At 42.3% G+C, this 14665-nt stretch overlaps 1 protein-coding gene across 6 annotated transcripts in view; it reads left to right on the top strand.

The window, feature by feature from the left end:
• Positions 1-14665, top strand: part of STN1 (STN1 subunit of CST complex) — a 114900-nt gene that overhangs the window by 38679 nt on the left and 61556 nt on the right. For 4 of the 6 annotated variants that reach the window (XM_068256720.1, XM_068256719.1, XM_068256723.1 and 1 more), the window contains 2 exons: positions 6656-6787; positions 12476-12571. In XM_068256720.1, the coding sequence (XP_068112821.1) occupies positions 6679-6787; positions 12476-12571 (205 nt within the window). In that variant the 5' untranslated portion in view covers positions 6656-6678. Of the gene's footprint in view, positions 1-50; positions 164-3257; positions 3353-6655; positions 6788-12475; positions 12572-14665 lie in introns of those variants that run through there. The other 2 variants (XM_068256722.1, XM_068256724.1) reach the window with 2 other exon arrangements.

A 14665-nucleotide genomic window follows, 5' to 3' on the forward strand; every position in this document is an offset into this window, starting at 1 on the left:
CACTTAAGAAGTTTTTGCTCTGTGATGTAACATCCCTTTTATCTCTCTAGCCCTCTAGGCTAGTAAAGCGGACACATGTTCTCCATATTAGATTCCTTTTATCTCAGCACTAGATTCAGCCCCAAACTTCAGTCTACAAATGAGCAATCACTGTTTAGGACAGGTAAGTAAAGCATCACTGAGACAGATAGCATCCTGGCTGCTGTAGCTCTGCATGACTGTTGTGAAATGTTGACAGACTGGTTTGTAGAGAGTTCCCAACCCGCAGACCGCACACCGGGTGGATACATGGTTATTCCAGACAGAGGGTGTTGTCAAACATCGGAAGGCTTTATCTTGTGAAACTGGAGCACAATTCTACATTATGTACACCCAGGTCGTTGCCAGTTGCACTTGTGTTCCTGAAGAATGTGGAATCGTGTAGTATTGATGTAAAAGTCTAACATACAAGTTTAATCATTAAACCTATGCATAGAAATAATGCGTAATAGTAGAGGTGGATAGCATCTTGAATAGTAGGCTATAGATCCATGACTCAACTTTTTACAACTGCAGTTATTTACAGAGCAGAGTCACAGGCAAGTCCAGTGACCGTTATGGATATGGGTAGGTGAAGGGGAATACACATGAGGCTGGCTAAAGGAGACAACATATGTCTGTAGAATTCCGGAAGTATGAAAAGAGACCTCACAGCTATTAAAAGTCCTGGTTATAATACATTTTAATTTATTTACCAGCTCTGGGAAGATAGACGGATCTCCCTCAACTGACAGGTAAATGGGGTGTAGAATCCATATATTGTACAGGACATGGCACCAAGTCATCTAGAGCCATCATTCATATTGCATACCATTATATTTATATAGATATGCTGGAATCTGAGAGCTGTCCTCACCAGAGATGGGCAATAAGGTGTGAATATTCAGTGTCTGTAGGCACGTTAGTATTGCAGATGGTGATAGCTATCACAGCATTGTTGCAAAGCAAGTTCTTTCCCTTCCTCCTCCTCCAGTCAAAGACCTCGCTTCAGATCACAATTCAAAGTGAGCATGTCTTTGACAAAGTGGATTTGATTTCCTGTATAATCAGGACCGAGGCAGAGGTGAGAGAGGCTCCAGCCTCAGGGCGCAGTGTAGGAGGGGGCGCACAACTCACTCAGCTATCATTCCCCTATTGTGATTGAAGCAGAGAGAAATAAGAAAAGGGGATACATGGCAGTGACAGCAAGCCAGATAACTTGAGATTAAGGTGTTGTGGGCCCTGGGGCGCCTCTTAGTCTAATGGCAATCAGTGTGTGATGGATGGGGGGGGGGGGCACTTTGCTGTCTCAGCCTTGGGTGCGGGAGGACCTTGTCCTGGCTCTGTGTATAATGCTATGGGCCACAGGTGCTCCTGGCAATTTTCTTTTTACTTTTTATTGACCTGCAGAAGCCAGGCAACACCCACAAAACACAGGATTAAAGCGGAATATAACCCTGCATTTCAACTTTGCTCTAAAACATTATTTACAGCATATTATATGCAACCAGCATTTTTTTTACTAGACCAGCATTGGAAGGGTTACACACAGAGCTTTAGGTTGGGAACACACTTGACTGTTTTCATGCACGTTTTCTGCACAGAAAAACTGGGAACTCATGATAATCAATATGCTACCGTAGTTCACACTTACTGAGTTGTTCGAGCGCAGAAAAAAAACTGACATTCAGCATGATGACTCTGCACATTTTGGCAGTTTTCTCTATCAATTACATGAGCTGCTGTGAAAAAACGCATGCGCTTTCCTGCATGGAAACACACTTCGTGTGCAGAAAAAGTATGCAGAAAAACGCACGCGGAAAACTGAAAGTCAAGTGTGTTCCCTGCCTTAAAGTTCCGTGGATAGAAATGCAGACGCATCCGAAGTTTAGATAGATACATTTAAGTAAACACAATGTAACACGTGGTGAATGTTATACACTCTCTGGCTGTCCACCAGCTCCTGCACAGCCAGAGAGTGTGTGTCACATTCCACACTTGTTACATTGTGTTTACTTAAATGTATCTATCTACACTTCGGATGTGTCTGCATTTCTAGCCACAGAACTTTAAAGCTCTGTGTGTAACCCTACCAATACTGGTCTAGTAAAAAAAAAATGCTGGTTGCATATAATATGCTGTAAATAATGTTTTAGAGCAAAGTTGAAATGCAGGGTTATATTCCGCTTTAATAAACATTTGTATCCTTTGTCGATCTATTGACGTTTGTTTGTTATTGAGGTACACTGTACTTGCCTTGGAGCTCCTCTAGGTACATTGGTTCTCCCACTCCCTTGTAGGGGGTCTTTTCTTGGTTATTTTATTCTTTAGCTAATCACAAGTTTGTTTGTTTTTTCTGTTGGAGTGCGACCTGTCGCTTCATAATTATTGCCACATTACAGTACAGAGTACAGTGACAACTAATGCATTTCATTGTTGTTGCTGTCCACAACCCAGGTGTGTGACTGCACAATTTAATTGATATAATTTATCCATGTGCCAGACTTATGCTGCATACACACTTGAGATAAAAGTCTTTGGAAAAGGCAAGATCACAGACCAATTTTACCCCCTTCCATGTAGTATGAGAGCCATACTCTACACAGTCTATTCTATGGAGCTGCACTCCCCATCAGATAAAATCTTTGCAAGATGCTGCACACAAAAATGCTGTACACATTCAAAAGATCATTATCTGCAAAAGATCTCTTCCTGCAAAAAATCCATTCCTGCAAAATGCATTCATAGTCTATGAGATCTGCAGATCCTCATACACACCTTGTTTAACAGACATTCATCTGCATATCTGGCAATCATCTGCTGATCTGAAAATCCATCCTGGTGGATCTGATCTGCAGATGATCTGCAGATGATTGCCTGTTAAACAAGGTGTGTATGATGATCTGCAGATCTCCTAGACTATGAATGCATTTTGCAGGAATGGATCTTTTGCAGGAAGAGATCTTTTGCAGATAATGATCTTTTGAATGTGTACAGCATTTTTGTGTGCAGCATCTTGCAAAGATTTTATCTGATGGGGAGTGCAGCTCCATAGAATAGACTGTGTAGAGTATGGCTCTCATACTACATGGAAGGGGGTAAAATTGGTCTGTGATTTTGCCTTTTCCAAAGACTTTTATCTCAAGTGTGTATGCAGCATTAGACACCATAAGTGGGTCCTGGTCTCTTTTTGTTTCTTCTTTTTTTTCCTAGAAGACCCAGGTTCCCACAGTCTCCTTCCTGTATCATATTGCAGGCCCTCCAAAATCCGCATTAGAGCATCTCATCGTGAACTGCGTACGTTGGAAAATATGGGCATTAAAGTGAACCTGAGGTGAGAGTTATATTAAGGCTGCCATATTTATTGTCTTTTAACCTTCCTGGCGGTAACCCGGGGGGAGGGGGGGGTGCCGCTGCACAGCGGCTATCATCTAGTGAGCCCTGGGCTTGCTACATGATTTTAAAAAAAAATTAAAAAAGAATGCTGCGCTGCCCCCTGGCGGATTTTAATAGACCGCCAGGAGGGTTAAAGGTAACCTTAAGTCAAAAATAAAAAATGAGTTTTACTCACCTGGGGCTTCCCTCAGCCCCCTGCAGCTGATCGGTGCCCACGTAGAGTCTCTCTGATGCTCCTGGACCCTACTTCCGGTTTCGCCGTCACCGGCCGTCAGGCTGGGAACACGGGTCCAGGAGCATCAGAGCGACTCTACGTGGGCACCGATCAGCTGCAGGGGGCTGAGGGAAGCCCCAGGTGAGTAAAACTCATTTTTTTATTTTTGACTTAAGGTTCTCTTTAAGCAAGACCAGTTGCCTGGCTATCCTGCTTATCCCCTGTCTTTCAGTCATACGCCCTGAACAAGCATGCAGCTGATCAGATGTTTCTGACATTATTGTCAGATCTGACAAGATTAACTGCATGCTTGTTTCTGTTGTGATTCAGACAATACTGCAGCCAAATAGATCAGCAGGGCTGCCAGGTAACAGGTAAGGAAATAAATATGGCAGCCTCCATATCTCTCTAAATGTGGGTTCACTTTAAAGAGGAACTCCAGCCTAAACAAACATACTATCATTAAGTTGCATTAGTTATATTAATTAAAATAGATAGGTAATATAATCTCTTACCCACACTGTTTTAAAAGAACAGGCAAATGTTTGATTTCATGATGGAAGCCATCTTTTTGGTTGAAAGGAGGTGACAGGGAGCATGAGACACAGTTCCAACTGTCCTGTGTCCTAAGCACCTCTCCCAGTTGCTAGGCAACATGAACAATAACATAGGAAATCCCATCATGCTCTGCACAGCATCAGGGAAAAAAAGCCCGGGCTTTTTTTCTTTGATGGGTGGAGCTTAGCTAAAAATGCAGCTAAAAATGATGCTTTAGTAAGAAAAACAAAGTTCTGATGCTGTGAAACTGTTAAAGAAACACCAAGCCTTTTCAGTTCTGCTGAGTAGATTTTTAGTCCGGAGGTTCACTTTAAGAAAGTTTTTTTACAAACCTTTTCTGTAGCAACAATGATTAGCTTATTCTGCTAGGCATTGTTTTGTGTTTAAAGATTGCACTATTTCCTTAAAGCTGTGAAAAAAGGAAAAATGTCTCTCTGGTTACCCCCAGACTCATTGAAATAGATGAGTCAGCTGCCTGCTAGAGAGAGTGTTTAAAACAGTTCATTGATACTTTTTCAACATGAAAAAATATTTATAAAACGTACAAACTAAATATGTAATTCCCATTGAATGCAATGGTACTTAATGGAGTACTGTAAGTCTGAATGCAAATGTGTAACTATTTTTATCCTGTAATGCTAACATTTGCTGTGTGAAATGATCTTTGGGAATAGGCAGGCTTGCTGTGCTGTTCCCTTTTAGCACCTTCCCATCCTCCCGGAAACATTGTAGCAAACCTACCTCTTTTTGTCCGTTTGACTGTAGCTAAATGTCAAATTGAAGAATGCACAGAGGTTTGTGGATGCAGCATGAACATACCTCTGTGCTTCCCTTTGCTGGCTTTGCTTAGGGCCAGGTATCCTTTACATGAGACTAAATAATGGAGAATTTTTTACACCAAACTGTATGCTGTCGTCATGGTTTCCAGCAAGTCTCTAAAAAGACACAGAGTTGAAACATAATTAATATTTAAAGGGATACTTCACTGAAACAAAATTGGCCAGTTACTTCTTCTTCTTCCTGGTCCCTCAACTTCATTCCGCACTGCGCCATTTCTCTGCTGTTCCCCTCCAAAAGCTGGGAGACTTTGTAAATCACCCACCACTGCACATGTGCGGCATGGACGTGCACCTTCTCGATAGCGCTTCCGTAGCCAGGAGCGTACTACGCATGCACAGTAGCAGTTGAACAATTTCAGCTACGGGAGCGTATTGTAGGAGGCGCATAGCAGGGGGCTGCACATCCAGCATTCGGAGGTTGACACTGGGGGAACCGAGCAGCACAAGATCACGGCAATGGACCAGGAAGACTTCAGGGGGCAGGTAAGTAACTGGGCATTTTTTTCAGTTTCCTTTAAAGAGTAACTGTCAGGCTGCAGAAGCTAATTTAAACCTCTATTCTCCTGTGTTAAACAGTTTAGAAGGAAGCCAGAAAGGCATTAGTGAAGATAAAAATCTCTCTTACCTTTGATGTGTGCTTATCAGCAAAGCTAATTAGACCCAAGAGGACGCAAGCCGCATACTATACTGCAAAGCATTCTGGGGCCCTCCCCTCAGCTGCTAATGAGACGTTACAGCAGCTTGTAATCAGTCCAGCGCGTAGCACTGATAAATCTCAGGGCAGAGTACACTGCAGGAGTCAGCTATTGTTCCTAGCCACATGGCTCATTAATATTCACTGCACACTGTGTTATTCAGTACGAGCTTTTCTGTGATCAGGAAGCAGGCAGGACATGACGACACATTTGACAGAAAAACATGGAGCCTGCCATGAGCTGGCAGGAGCATCTATCTCTGCATATACTATATACAAATTCTGTGAAATCCAAACGTGGACAGTGAAATGCATATGTAATGTAAGTACAGCCAATCTTTAGCTACTGATATATGTGTTTATTTTCTCTGAGACCCTATACCTAACAGCTCCTCTTTAAAGTAAACCTGAGATCTTGGTATAAAAAGATTTTATGCTCACCACTGGGCTTCCTCCAGCCCCATAGGCATGGATGCGTCCCTCGCCGTCCTTCCGGGTGCCTCCGTTTGGCCGCAATAGTCTTGGTAATGTGGCTAAGTCGCACCAGTCAGCTCTTCTGCGCATGTGCTGCCCTTCCCCTCAAAGAAGAGCTGACTGTCACAACTGAGCCAGATTACCATAACCAATTGTGGCCGAACGGTGGCTTCGGGAGGATGGTGAGGGACACATCAGTGCTCATGGGGCTGGAGGAAGCCCCGGGTCAGTATAAAATCTTTTTATACTGAGATGTCAGGTACACTTTTTAAGGGCATTATGCTGCAAAAATGACTTGTACAGTGATAATATAGTGATAATATATGTTATACTGTATTTTGTAGAAAACTGGAATTGCCTTTTAAACAAAATGCATGAAATATCAGCTTGAATTGAAAGTCGAAATATGGCTTTAACAATAGTTTCTGTACACCTGGCCTCATATGTCTGTTTTCTATCTAGGTCACTGAGTGCAGCCAAGTTCTATGGAAGAGACACACTCACTTTTATGGGGCTTTGATCCGGTATTTCTGGCTTATGCCAGGTTATACATCAAGGATATTTTAGAACTAAAGGAATCTAAACAAGTACAAGGTAAGTCACTCTTCTGTGGATGGCAGTGGCTTGGTAAATGCTACAGTTGCAACAAGGCCTAATAGAGTTACACATGTATGAAGTCATAATGAATAGATATGGTCTGTCACTGTAAATAAAGTTGTGCGTATCAAAAATTTCAGCTCTAGGAACTGTCATTATTTCCACATAACCGCTAATTACATTCAGCCCAGCCCTGGAAAATGTCAGCTGGAGTCTGACGATTTCAATGGGGTAGCTGGCTGGGGGAAAATAACAACAACTGTGATAAACATGACCCTGGGCCTGATAGAAATGCCACAGTTGCAAGCATAATGAACTCCTGTTTTTTTATTCATGCAGTTTCCAAATTGCTTGATACAATTAGCACTGCAAAATATTAAAGTGAACCCGATGTGAGAGTGATATGGAGGCTGCCAGTTGCCTGGCTGTCCTACTGATCCTGGCCTCTAATACTTTCAGTCCTAAACCCTGAACAAGCATTTTCTCTCTCTCTTTTTTCTGGTGTGAGCAAGACACTACTGCAGCCAAAGAGATCAGCAGGACTGCCAGGCAACTTGTATTGTTAAAAAGGAAAGTAATATGGCACGAACTTAGTTTGACATTCTTTTCTCATCAAGTTCTTTTCACCAAATTCATGTAGTGAATTATGTGGAAAGGTGCTATTTTGTTAACAATTAAAGTAATGGAGAGGTGCTATTTAACCTAAAAATATAGACAGGTGTGCGCTAAACAAGTAATAAGACATATCGGGTCTGATGCACTAACTAGCGGTAATATTGCTGTGAAGAGTTAGCGCACAGCAATATTACCGGTACTGCTGCAGGCAGTGTGCTGCTAGTTACACTGTTAGTACGACCCACTTTACTTGAGTAACATGAGTGATGCTACGCTAACGTGCATTACCCTAGCAACGCTTGCTGTACTTGAGTACCACAGGTTGCGGTAATAGAGTAACTCGCAGTACACTGCCTGTGGCAGTACTGGTAATATTGCTGTGCGCTGTCTTTGCACAGCAACATTACCACTAGTTAGTGCATCAGGCCCATTGTTTGTTTCAAAATGCACCTTTTTGCACATTTTAATAGTTTTTTTTACTCTTAATGGTTTAAAAAAGGTAACCGCCATAGCCCAAACCCCACTCCAATCCTTTTAGACCTCTTCTCCCATACCAGCTGTTATTTCCTGAACAGCTAAGCCAGTCAGACAATGCCAGCCAGTATTGTCCATGACATGGAGAAGGCTCTCCAAGAGAAGAGCTGAAATCTTCTCCTGAAGGTAGCGCTGAGCTAGAGAGAGGTCCCTGATCCAATCAGGCCCGTGTCCTTCCATGAACAAGTTGGTTCTTTGCGCTGGTAAAAGTTAAATTTTTGTTTTAATTCCCGTTCTTATTTAGGCAAACTGTCTTGTTGTGTGTCTTTGTAGCTTATACAGTGTTTTTTGAAAATATTTTGTATATATTTCTTTCTGCACTGTTCCACTTTTTGGAATATTAAATCTTTATTTAACTACTTTGGCCTCCTGGACGTAGTAGCTACGCCCAGGAGGCCATGTGCGCGTCCGCGCGCTCCCACGGCCGATCGCGCGCGTGCACGCGTGCTCCCGGCCGCGGATCGTTAACCCACGAATCAGTGAATCGGGCTATGGTGCCCGATCACTGATCCTTCTCCCCCGCAGAAAAAGCGACAGCTTCTCTCAGAAGCTCCGCTTTTTCTGGCTGTTGCGTCCCCCATACGTCCCTCTAAGCGTATGTTACGCTCAGAGTGACGTCATGTAAACAAACTCATGGCCGCCATCTTGTGGCCAAAAAGTAAAACTACAACTAAAAGTAAAAAAAAAAAAAAAATCTTAACACACATTTACATTATAAAAGTTCTGTTTACCTCCCACCCTCCCAAAAAATACCCAAATAAAATGTTTAATATGAAAAAAAAAAAACATTGCAATAATAAAAATTAAAAAACATGTAAATATTTACCTAAGGGTCTAAACTTTTTAAATATCAATGTAAAGATGAAATATTTCTATACTTTTTTTTTATTTTAAACTTGTAAATAGTGATCGATGCAAAACGGAAAAAATGCACCTTTATTTCCAAATAAAATATTGTCGCCATACATGGTTATAGGGACATAATTTTAACGGTGTAATAACCCGGACATATGGGCAAATACAATACGTGAGTTTTAATTATGGAGGCATGTATTATTTTAAAACTATAATGGCTGAAAACTGAGAAATAATGAATTTTTTCCGTTTTTCTCTTATTCTTCCTGTTAAAATGCATTTACAGTAAAGTGGCTCTTAGCAAAATGTACCACCCAAAGAAAGCCTCATTGGTGGCGGAAAAAACAAGATCTAGATCAGTTCATTCTGATAAGTAGTGATAAAGTTATAGGCTAATGAATGGGAGGTGAACATTGCTCGGATGCATAAAGTGAAAACGACTGAAGGCTGAAGTGGTTAATAAGCCTGACTTCTGATGTACTAGCAGAGCTCACCTTTCTAGAGAGAGACTGCAGTGTAATTTGTGTTACAAGTTCGGTGCCTGATTGTAATGCTGGGATTGTGCCTTGCTACCGTGTGATTGCATTGGGTGTGTGGCGTTGTCGTATTCTGGCCTAAAGTGCAACGCTGACTCGTACGAAAACGCTGGACTGAGTACAGGCCACTGGACAGCAGAGTGGGAATGGTTGAAGTATCTAGCAGGTGCTAGTGGTGGCAGAGTGAAGTGTTGTTGAGGGTTGGCATCCTTGTGTTAGTCTGAAAAAGGCTGCTTCCCCTCTCGATCTGGTCAAACCCTAGTCGGTACCTGTCTCTGCAGGCCGGTTCCTGACATATTGTCCTTTCCCCTCCCTTGCAAAGCTCCTTTGTCCATGTTAACGACAAGAGGTCCATAGGAGAGGCGGGGTTAAAGGGACCCTGTGCAGACGCTGTGAGTATGCATAAAAGAATATAAGCATACCCATGTCTATTTGGTAAAGAGGAGACACTCACTGGCCCTTATCTAAACTCTCCTGCTCCTGGGCTGGCCGCTATAAATTACATTGTAATCAGTGACTCTGACATTGTTGCATTGTGACCCGGAATAGGAAGACTGCAGGTCCTCTCTGTGCATGCGCAGGCTTCCTGGCTTCTTCCCCCTTCCTTTGATGCACGTCATATTGCGGTTCACGCACAGAGGGGAGGAAGAAGCCTGGAAGCCTGCACATGCACAGAGGACCCGCAAAGTCACACTGTTCTGGGTAAGAGTCGCCAATTACAATGTAATTTATAGCAGCCAGCACAGGAGCAGGAGTGCTTGGATAAGGGCAGGTCGGTGTATCTTCTTTACCAAATACACGTGGATATGCTTATATGCATACGCACAGCGTTTGCTCAGGGTCCCTTTAACTATTCCACACATGTGGTGGTAGGTCCTGAGGAAAGGTGCATTGTTGGTCAAGATCTTGGTCTCTTCATAGTGTGAGCAGAAATGAGGTTTGCACTGTAAGGCCTGCAGCAATTTGACAAATGAACCCCTTACCAGTTCACATCACTGGTGAGGAGCATTTTATCATTAAGAAAATATATAAAACCAAAGTATCAGGCAGGATTTGAGAACAAGACCAATTTTGATATTAATGTCTTATTCACTCTTATGTACTAAACTGCGTTAAGCAGAATAACAAGCATAAGATGAGTGGACTGCAATACATTGCATGTAATGCATTGCATTCTGCTCTTGGTGCGGTAAGATTTTATGCACGTTATTCTGCTTAATGCAGTTTACTGTATATGTTACGGCCAGAACCAGAAGTCTGTCCACTTCGGGTTCTGGCCGGTCAAAACTAGAAGTGGCCTTTTCACTGTGGCCAATGCCCAAAATGGATTTGTGTCCTGCCAAAATTAATTTAATCCAAGTGGCGTTGTTCCTCTCTCCTGGCTCTGGCTCCTCCCCACCCTCTCCTATTGAGAGGAGGTGTGTATTCCAGAGGAGTCCCAAGACTTCCTACGGATACAGGAAAAACACAGAGAGAGACCAGGAGACCCTTATGGTGTAGTATATTAATATCAAGTTCTGGATAAATACAAAGTGATGAGGTACTCACAAAGGTGGGTTGCAAGACCAGCAACCACAGTATAAAATCAAGTGAGGAAATACCGTCCCCACTCGGGCTCTTTGTCTTCAAATTTATGGGTCGCACTCCAGAAAAAACGATTGTTTAGGTACACAAAACAAACAATTGACAGCAACCTCTAATAGCTAGGGGGCTGTAAACAATATCACTGGGAGGGAGAAGGCGCCCCAAAAAATATGGATGTAATAAATATAATATGGCATACCTCTAAAAAGAAGGGGCAATGCCAATATAGGGAAGACATTTCAATAATCAGACACAAAAATGAAAACGTGTTTCATAGAGCACAGTCCGCTTCCTCAGATCAAATAAAGCAGTGTCTGGGTAGCCAAGGTGCAAAGCTTGGAGCGCCTAAAAAAAAAAAGGTGGGAGTGCCTGGGAGGAGGGCGAGCAATACATACACAATCAGGCAGAGGAGAGTAGGGGAGGAAATGACATCAGGATTGGCTTCAAGATAGACACAGTTAAAATGGAGAATCCTAAGGAGGATCTTCTCTTTTTTTACTATAGAAAAATCACTTAAATCAAAATATGGACAGTGCAATACATATGTTATGTAAGTAGAGCAAGTATTTATCCACTTATATATGTGTTTTTTTCTGACATAGTATGGCTGACAGCTTCTCTTTATGGCCGGACATAAGCTTGACTCGTTTCGTGAAAGAGAATTTCACTTGTTCAGGAATTATTCAGCTCTTGAGTAAAAAGCATAAATAGTAACCTGCAAGGTGTAAAAGAACATGCATTAACAGACTAATAATGTTTTTCTGAGACTGGTATAAGTAATGTGTGCATTGTAACTGATGCACTACGAGTTGTTATACTCCTGCCTTATAACGTTTATGCATTGCAACACACAAAGTGTGAACAAGGTCTACCATATGACATGCCATACTAACTAACTAGCAAGAGTTCAGTGGGACTATATTGCCAGTTCACTGGATGTACATTATAAATTGTATGCCTGTTGACCAACTGTAATGGTTAATTGTAATGGACAAAGTCCCACTCACTCAATCAGGGCTGTCTGCCCAGAATCTAGCGTATGTACAGTGGCCCCTGATCCATTTTGATGCATCAGTGAGAGATCAGACTGGTAGATCATGTTGGCTGAGAGCAGGCCAAGGGCATTGTTCTCCTATTCACCTTGCCAGATCCATGCTGCTCCATCATGCACCCCTCTATAATAGCAGTACACTAGCATGTAGGCTAGTGATTTGTCTGTACAGAACTATGATTTGAACTATTGTCATAGGCATCGAGCCTCAATCCCTGCCGGGGAAAATATTTGTGCGTGTGTATGTACTTTTTAGGCCTGCTTACTGATGCTCGCATATATTGTGAAAATTGTAAATAAAAAATAACATATTACTATAATCACATTTATTAAAATGTATTTTTGACAGTGTGTGTTTTAAATGTACCCCTGTATAATTGTATAGTAGCTCAGTCATTGCTAGACAGACTACATAATTATAAAACCTATTACCAGACGATCAACTTTGACAGCATTTCATAAAAATCTGCCATCATTCATTATGTGCTAATGATTATTTACTTTTCATAGGTATCTTTCTGTACAAAGGCCATCCTATCAAGCAGGTTGACATCTTAGGAACCATTGTGTGTGTAAAAGAAAAGGATGCTTTCTACAGCTATGGAGGTATTGTTCTCCTTGTCACTTGTCATCATTTCATTTACAGAAACCATCTTTGTTTTCACAAGTGTTTTTATTCTATCCTCTTAATGAAATGTATATGTCACCCAAGCCTTTCATTTTCTACATGACATACAAGCCTTTCATTTTGCAGATTTGACAGGAAAGTATGAAGATAAATACATATAACGTTGTCACAACAGTTGCTTTACCATTCACTGCACACAATTGTTCATAAATGAAACAGTGTAGATTGAATCTTTTTTCTCTCCAGCTGTGGCTGTCTGAGCCAATATGTAGATAAGTGTCTGTAAAGTAGATCTATATTCATCTTGCCTGTTTGCAATTTTTGGGAGGCAAACAAGGTGTGACTTTGAGAGGGGATTGCAGCCAGCTCGTAGTACACAGATTCTTATTGTTAAAGTCAAATCAAAACCGCTTCTCTTCAGCATGAATTGAAAACAAACAGCCTTCATCAGCTTTGCAGAGTGCCTAGTGTTGGAAAAGTCCAAATAACGCAAATCAGTCCATTTTCAGGCAACTTCGCAGTATGGCTTGGCTTTACCCAGTGCCTTCAAACACACTTCCAAGGAGGTCAGCAGCATACTTGCTCCATGCACAAAGTCCTCCCCCACCATTCACCTGTGCATCCTCTACATGCAAATTTGCAGAGTTTTACTCTGCTGCTGCAAAAGCCAGGTATGTACCTCGGTGGAATGGGAAGGCCCACCCTGTTTCTTCCATCCCAATCCAGAATTCGGCCCTGGAAATTCTAAAGAAAGACAGCAACCTGGATTGCTGCCAAATTATCCCAGGACTCCTTCCCAGATACATATCTGACTTAAAGTTAGCACAGCCCAAATAATGGGTAAATATACCTCCCATCCAGGACCCTGCCCTGATGTCCCCTACAAAGGTATTTTCCATAAAATCGTTCACACAAAAAACATTCGCATGAAGAAAACACTGTTTTACCTTTGCAGTTTTTTTTATCTGTGGCTCCTCCTCCAGATCCTGGAATTGGCTGCAGTAAGCTGCTGTCCCATAGTGCAGCACTGACTCAGCCCCTTCCCTCCAGATTACCATGATCCCAGCACGCCCCGTCCCCCCCAACTGATCATGCATCCCTTGGCACTTGACATTAGTGCAGAGGACTAAGTAGAAGAAGCCAAGATGTCTGAGTCTCAGGGCATAGCCCTTCAAGTAACATATATGGCCACGCCATGTATATTAGGACATGCTGGGGTTCCACATGGGGACACAGAAGACCACTGAGCAGGTGGTGGGCGGTATAATGTAGCGCATGGCAATTGTGCCATTCCTAACGCCAGCAGAACACTTACTCTATCAGCATTGCTATGGTAATGCATGTGGCATGAATAGATTAATTCACAGCATAAAGATGGCAGTCGCTCAATCAGGCTAATAACCATCATATGAGGAACTCACAAGGCTGGGCAAATAAACACAGCAAAATTTAAAGTGATCTCTGCTCCAAACTCACAAATAGCCAGCAGCTAACGCAACATCCACCATTACTGTAGGGACCAATAATTTTGTTTATTTTTGGATGTTGTGTTAGCCGCTGGCTATACTTGAGTTTTGGACCGATATCTCTTTAAATTTTACTCTGTGTGTTTGCCCAGCCCTGTGAGCGCCTCCTATGATAGTTATTAGTTTGCTGTGTATTGATTGATGTCAGACTGCACCCTACAAGGTTAGGGGTTCGTGTCCCTGTGGGCTACCTCAGGTAAATCTGTTCTCAGGCTTTGTATCCTATATCAAACATGTCCAATCATGGATACGCTGGCTGGTATAAGGGCTCTGCCTCTGACACAGGAGATCTGGGATAGAATCTCGGCTCTTCCTATTCAAAAAGTCAGCACCTATTCAGTAGGAGTCCTTGTGCAAGACTCCCTAACACTGCTACTTCCTATAGAAAGCGCCCTGGTGGCTGCAGCTCTGGTGCTTTGGATCTGCCAGGAGAAAAGCGTGATGTAAATGTTTTGTCTTGTCATTGGCCTCAATTCACTAAGCTTATCTCCTGTCTTTAATAACGTTTCTAGAGTTGTTACCATGGTGATGAGGCATGTAGTATTC

This window comes from Hyperolius riggenbachi, chromosome 10 (assembly GCF_040937935.1).
Source record: "Hyperolius riggenbachi isolate aHypRig1 chromosome 10, aHypRig1.pri, whole genome shotgun sequence".
Classification (NCBI taxonomy): Eukaryota; Metazoa; Chordata; class Amphibia; order Anura; family Hyperoliidae; genus Hyperolius; species Hyperolius riggenbachi.